Source organism: Ostrea edulis, chromosome 6 (assembly GCF_947568905.1).
Source record: "Ostrea edulis chromosome 6, xbOstEdul1.1, whole genome shotgun sequence".
NCBI classification, from domain to species: domain Eukaryota; kingdom Metazoa; phylum Mollusca; class Bivalvia; order Ostreida; family Ostreidae; genus Ostrea; species Ostrea edulis.
Window position 1 is genome coordinate 58,062,389 of NC_079169.1, and position 7,500 is coordinate 58,069,888.

General features: G+C 35.4%; 1 protein-coding gene across 2 annotated transcripts in view; it reads right to left on the reverse strand.

Annotated features, from left to right (window-relative positions):
- Nucleotides 1–7,500, reverse strand: part of LOC125683595 (rho guanine nucleotide exchange factor 39-like) — a 44,494-nt gene that overhangs the window by 18,231 nt on the left and 18,763 nt on the right. For both annotated transcript variants that reach the window (XM_048924910.2, XM_048924911.2), the window contains 2 exons: nt 7,189–7,404; nt 650–768 (listed from right to left, as the gene is read on the reverse strand). In XM_048924910.2, coding sequence (XP_048780867.2) covers nt 650–768; nt 7,189–7,404 — 335 coding nt within the window. The remainder of the gene's footprint in view (nt 1–649; nt 769–7,188; nt 7,405–7,500) is intronic.

A 7,500-nucleotide genomic window follows, 5' to 3' on the forward strand; every position in this document is an offset into this window, starting at 1 on the left:
ACTGTAGACCTATGCATGGTGTGCAGGACATAACACGATAGCAGTGAGGGTTCTTTATTGTGCAGGACATAACACGATAGCAGTGAGGGTTCTTTATTGTGCAGGACATAACACGATAGCAGTGAGGGTTCTTTATTGTGGCAACGCCTGTTGTGACATAGGACCTCTGTCTATAAGGTCTCATCTGGAAGACCCGCGACTCAATTCTAAAGAGGGTTTGGCGAAAGAGCAGTGAAAAGATAACTAATAATAACATTCCATTTTCAGAGACCGCAAACCCTCACAAAGGTTCCTTATCTCTAATCACAGCATTTTCAGAAGTATCTTTCTTAGTAAATGAATGTGAGAGGAATTCATCTTGCCCACAAGATTGCATACATGTATATATAGCTCCCAAAATTTTATCACTTCTTGCCAATCATGAGAGCTGTCTTTCAGGAAAATTTCACAAAAATATATTCAACACTTTTACCATAATCCTGCTAACAAAGAGAACAAAATCCATAATCTCCTTGAATTTATCTGAGATGCATTGAACATGCTTGTTGTATAATGTAGGTGTCATAACATGTTTAGACACAAGAACAGTTTCTTGACGAAATCATCCTTTCTCAAGTTTCTCCATAATCACAAAGTAAAGCATACATACCTCGGAACTCTCTGTACTGGGGTTATAAGTAATGCATTGACCTTTAACCCCATCATATCTGGTTTCTCCTCCTGGTTCTGTATAAATTCATTGAAGCCTGCACTTTTTTGTCTCCATTCCTGTAAAAATATGTTGTTTGGTGTTTTTTTTTAAAACTAATTTTAAAACAAGCATTCTAAGAGTATTGCATGGCAATACATACTCCCCTACCGGTTGCAAAAATCACTGTACCATAACAATATTCAAAGTTCATTATGTAGGTTATGGTAAAAGGAAAAATTGGGGAACCAGGATAGGAATGATTGGAAATCAACTACTATTCGAGTAGAGACTAAACCAAGAAAAAAGACAAATTTATAATTAGGTTTAGGTCTTTAACCAAGTCAATAAACTGTGACATGTAGATAATCATGAATAATTTATCTATATTGTAGTATTACTATGCTAGAAGTTTTAATGAGTGTAGTATTCTTAATTCTTATCTACAGAGATAAGAAACTTGGATGTAAACTAACAATTCATGCTATTTTTCTACGTCCAAGGGCCATAACTTAATGAAAAATCAACGGACCAAGATGAAATTCAAACTTGATCTGTAACTTGTTATGGCAAAGCAATGTACCAAATATCAAATGAATATCTGCAAGCACAACCAAAAAAAGTCCGGAAAACTGATAATTCATGCTATTTTTCTAAGTCCAAGGGCCATAACTAAGTGAAAAATCAACGGACCGAGACGAAATTCAAACTTGATCTGTAACTTGTTATGGCAAAGCCACATACGAAATATAAAATAAATATCTGCAAGAACAGAGAAAAAAAGTGTGGAAAACTGGACTAACGGACAGAGCTCAAACCTAAAGTCCCCTTCGACTTCGTCGGTAAGGGACTAAAAACACACCTTAATTACAGTGTTTTAATTTGATAATTTTACAGATATAAGATCTTATGTCATACTGTCATTTAATTTCGTTTGTGTTTTATTGTTGCATTCCTCTTCTTACTCTTGTAAAGCGCCTTAGAGTAATTTGCTTAAGGCGCTATATAAATTTTATTATTATTATAATAACAATAGTGTTACACTGTGTGTAAAAAAGAAATGTTTGTAAAATATGTATGCCCCTCATGGTGCAAAATTGAAAAGGGTTATACACATGCATTATTTAATTGATAGCAGTGCCAAACCGTTTCAAAATATTGAGCAAGCAATATCTTCCTATGTCCAGAGTGGATTGATCATGTGACCTAAAAATCAATAGGTGTCATCCACTCCTTATGCTGTATCAGTGTACCAAGTTTGGTGTCAATCAAGCAAACGATTCTTAAAATATAGGTGACAATATATTACTATGTCCAGTTTAACCCTTGACCAGGTGACTATAAAATCAAGAGGGGTCATCTACACCTTAAGATGTACCAGTGTACCTATATAAGTTTGATATCTGTCAAGCAAAGGTTTCTCCAGATTTTAAGTGGACAGTATATTCCTATGTCTAGTTTGACCTTTGACCATGTGATCTCAAAACCAATAGTGGCCATCTTCTCCTGAAGATGTACCAGTGTATTAAGGTTGATGTCTGTCAAGCAAAGGGCTCTCCAGATATTGATTGGACAGTATATTCCTATGTCCAGTTTGACCCTTGACCTTTGACCATTTGACCTCAAAATCAATAAGGGTCATCTTCTCCTGAAGATGTAACCAGTGTACCAAGTTTGATATCTGTCAAGCAAAGGGTTCTCAAGATATTGATCAGACAGTATATTCCTATGTCCACTTTGACACTTGACCATGTGACCTCAAAATCAATATAGGTCATCTTCTCCTGAAGACGTACCAGTGTACTAAGTTTGATGTCTGTCAAACGAAGGGTTCTTTAGACATTGAGTGGTCAGTATATTCCTATGTCCAGTTTGACCCTTGACCATGTGACCTCAAAATCAATAGGGGTCATCTACTTCTGAAGATGTACCAGCCTACCAAGTTTCATGTCTGTCAAGCGAAGGGTTCTTTAGACATTGAGCGGTCAGTATATTCATATGTCTAGTTTGACCCTTAACCTTTGACCATGTGACCTCAAAATCAATATGGGTCATCTTCTTTTGAAGATGTACCAGCCTACCAAGTTTCATGTCTGTAAAGCAAAGGGTTCTCAAGATATTGAGCGGACAGTGTCTTCCTACATGTATATCCAGAGTGGATTAACAATTGACATTTGAACTTTAAAATTCTACTCATAACCTAACCACATATGTAGTATCATTACAATCAAGTGAATGGTTCTTAAGATATTGAGCAGACAACATGTGGTCTACCGACCGACCGACCAACCAACCAACAGGTGCAAACCAATATGCCCCTCTTCTTTGAAGGGGGGGGGGGGGGGGCATAAAAAGATTTTACAGTAATTTTTATATCATGAAAGCACAGAAGAGAATTCAATATGGCCTGCAGTCATGTGTCCAGAGGAGAAGTATCATGGTTACATTGTAGCTTGTGATCTGACATGAGGTCATCTATGGTGGATCATGCTAACTGTACTCTAGTAACTTAGTAAGCATATTGTAATAGACTTAACAATTCAAAAGATCCCACTTGCATTCTGACATAACTTAAATACTCAATAGCTCAGTGAAATTCTAAGTTAAACTTGTTCATCACCCCCTCAATTACACAAAAGTGCCACCAAATGCATTGCAAGACCATATGTAGGTGTGACATTAAGTTTGGAGAGTCCAATCTGATTAAAATCAGCTCGTGTAGCCGACATTAAAAAAAGAGAGGAGTGGATCAAGGAGCTGATTTTAATCAGATTGACTATGAGTCATTACTCAGTGTTATGATTTTACGAATATGAATATAATTTCAAACAATATCATCCATGCTTATTCCTTGACAATGTTTTATGTATCACAGACAAAACAGATTGTAATTCACGAGACAAACCTCGAACATGAAAATCACGATAGATGTATAATGCGTAAATAGCCATACATGACTTTGGAAAGTGAGAACTACCTGGTAGTAGAAGAGACTGCAAGTTAAGAGCAATCACAGTTTTTTAGGGTCTGTACGGGGGCAAAATAAGGCCCCATTCCCAATGGTAAAAAGCAGATATTTTCCACAACTTTTACTTCCAAATTCCCAAACAATAAAAAAAAAATGAAAGCAGGATACCCTTGTTCATAAATCTCCTTCACAGGATTACAATTTTTGCTTCAAAATTGTTAAGTAAACTTAATTAATGAGGTAAGCTTTAGCCAAATTGAAAGTCACAAGCAGTCCGATTATACCTTATCATACCTAGTTTGCATTCTTTTTATTTTATTTTTTTATTTTTTACTTCTTTTATATATGAATCATTTTCTCAATTTCAAGCAAATGCCACACATGACACAAGACCTAAAAATAACCTAGCAATTCTCAATGAAAAAGAAAAACTTTCTCAAGGGGTTCAGAATTAGAAAAATTATCAAAGTAGAGAATGTGTCCCACAAAACAACAAAAATTAAACATTTTGTTATTGTGATGCATGGTTCCCATGAAAACCATAATAGTGGATTTTGACCACAGAGGGGAGACTACATTTCACAGCTATAAAGTATAAAAACAGACTTGTTACATGCCCCAGAACTAACTCAACAGAAGTCTCTAACTTTCAGAAAAATTAATATTCTAATTGCTAAAAATTCATGCAGATTAAAATTGACAACAAATTAGCTAACGTTGTTATGGAAACGCATCTATCTGATTGGTTATTGTCAAGTGCTGGAAAAGTGATGAAAATTGTTACCATCTATTCACAATATATCCCAGTACATGTACCTTACAACAACATGCAGATTATATTTACATAGTACTATCAAACATAAGTATTTCTTATCATATGAAAAACACTATGAATATACATACTAGATGTGCAGTATGACACAAATGCCCCCACTGACATTTAAGTTTGAAACATTTGAAAGTCCAAGGATGTGAAAATTATATTAAGTGCAAATGAATAAAAGAGGACCATGGGCCACATCACTCACCTGAGCCACCTTGGCCCTGCCATTGTTCAAGGTCAACATAGGATGAAATGTAAGGTCTTGCCATAAAGAATCTATGTACAAAATATGATGGCTCTACCTTAAATAGTTCAGGAGATATTAAATAGGTCAGGTTTTTCTTAAAGTACATTTGTACATCAAACTCCAAGGTCAAAAACCATTGTGTCAAAATGTCTTTCCATAAAGAATCTCTATACCAAATATGAAAGACCTAATTTCAGCTCTTCTGGTCCAGTCATTCTTGAGAAGATTTTTAAATGACCCCCCCCCCCCTATTTTAGCATTTTTGTGATTATCTCCCTTTTGAAGGGGGCATGGTCCTTCATTAGAACAAACATGAAAGCCATTTACCAAAGAATGCTTTTTGCCAAGTTTGGTTGAAATTGGCCCAGTGTTTCTGGAGAACTCGAAAATGTAAAAAGTTTACAGACAAACAGACGACGGACAACAGGCGATTAGAAAAGCTCTCTTGAGCTTTCAGCTCAGGTGAGCTAAAAATGACTAAATTTTTTGAAAAATGTTTGATCACTTTCAAAAAGGCATATGCACATCTTCAATATATCCATAACAACTGTACAAACTTTGTGTCATGTTGGAGGTGTGAGAGGAGTTGATTACACAAAGTAGGTACCCTATTACAGGGACACCCGCCCGTCATTCACCAATCTATAAGCTGTTTGGACGTTGTGCATGTTGTGCAACCCGGCCAAAAAGTAATTCATGAGAAACAAATCTGAGAACAAGCCTCACAGCACAGCTTATGGAGATAGATTTTTGCCTTTAAAAATGAAACACAGATGTGTGATGAACAAAATGGATCAGCAGTAGCATATCTCATCATTTACCGGTAAAGGGGTATGGACACGATTTTTCAAATGAGCCGTTCCTTGCAAAAAGGGCCCTTAAGTATTTTAGTGCTAAAGTGTGAACTATACAGAACAATTCCTCAAAATATTAGAGCAATGTTGATTGTTGTTAAGATATTACAGTCAATCAAAGATGACAACCAACTCATGACTGGTAATTGTGACCTTTTTCTTTACAAGTACATGCAAAAAATGATGTCACGTTTTTTCCATTATGTTTTTTTTTTTTGAAAAACATTGTTGGATAAGATAAGTGTCTTTTTTGCTACAAACAGCTCAAATGAAGTTGACAGTTTTTTACTATAGAAATAATTATCTTTCATAAATAAGTGGATTAAAAATATTTTTTAAAAGGATGCATTTTGTATTTTATATAAAACCCAGCTTCCTAAATTGTATTTGTAAACACAATTCTAATCTATAAGTAGAGAGAGACGAATGCACGTCCATTTTATAGGACTGTAAACAAACGTTAGTAAACCACATGCAGAGGTGAGAACACCAAGATTTCTAAAAAGTATGTCAATAGCATGCCGAATTTCGACATAGATTATTGCTAAATCAATTTAGGGAGCTAGCACAAAGAAGTAAAAACTGAAAAATTTTATGGTAAAAGTTTTTCTCTCTCCAAAGCTGCAACTTTAGTGCCATGTTGACTAAATAGAATCCTTCATTAGTACGAGTGTGGGAAAGGGTAATTCCACCAAGGGGACAATATTCGCAGTCTAGGATGTGGCTTTGCCGAGTCCTAGACAGCGAATCTTGTTCCAGAGGTGGAATTTCCCTATCCCACACGAGTAAATAATGAAGGTTTATTTTTCTCACATTTTACCTACAGTTTAGTGCATAAATTTAGGAGCTTTGAGAAAATTCTAAATTATCAAAATCCTCATTTGAACTTCGATGCAAAAACTAACTTGATAAGCAGAAAGAGCATACCCGAAAATGGTTTACACTGTAAGTGTAAACTAAAAACCTCAAGGTTGTTGACCAGAAAGCTATACTACATTAAAATGTAAAGAAAATAATGCAAAATATTTTACTTCACCTTGTAACGTAAATCTTCACTGTGTAACGTATATCGTAGAAAATATATGACGTCATAATCAAGTGACGTCGCAGCAGTGTGAGACAGAAAAATCTCACATGGCTGTCTCACATGGTCAAAGTTGATCTCACACTGGTGATAATGTGAGAAAGAAAAATCTCACATGGCTATCTCACATGAGTAAAGTCGATCTCACACTGGTGATAATGTGAGAAAATTGTGTCACACAACGTGTAAACATAAACAGGGCTCATGCCTTGTTTTGAAAATGAAAAGTTTAGACGTCTCAAATATCTTTATATCAGTTTTTGAAATTTGAGTTTTTTTATTGCTTTGGGTTATGTTTTACACAAATCAAATACTACCATGTTACTAATTAATAATAAAGTAATTTTTTATACCAGAATTGTATCCATGCCCCTTAAAAGTGCTGATATCACAGAGTAACTATCTGACAATATTGCAACACTGTCCACTATCAAACAGTGAACTACCCCATCACAATATTATTATCTCTGTTGTGAGATAAAAAATTAAATAAACTACCTGCATTAGAGTATTTGCTAAACTACCTGCATTAGAGTAATTGCATTTTCGTGGTTGTTGGCATAGGATGAGTAGAGTTTCAGGAAAGGTGCCAGATACTGAAAGGCTTCACCCACAGAGGTCTGCTCCATGTACTCCAGCAGTGTCTTGTTCACCTCCATGATTTGCTCAGCATTACTGAAGATCTGACTGTGAACATTCTCAGGAATCAGACAATTAAACCGCAACGGAAAGTCAAAATGCTGGAAAGCAAAGTAATATGTACAAGTGAATTATACCCTTAAAGCATGATGGAAAATCTGAACTATCTGACTACATTATAGGATGAAGTAGTTATT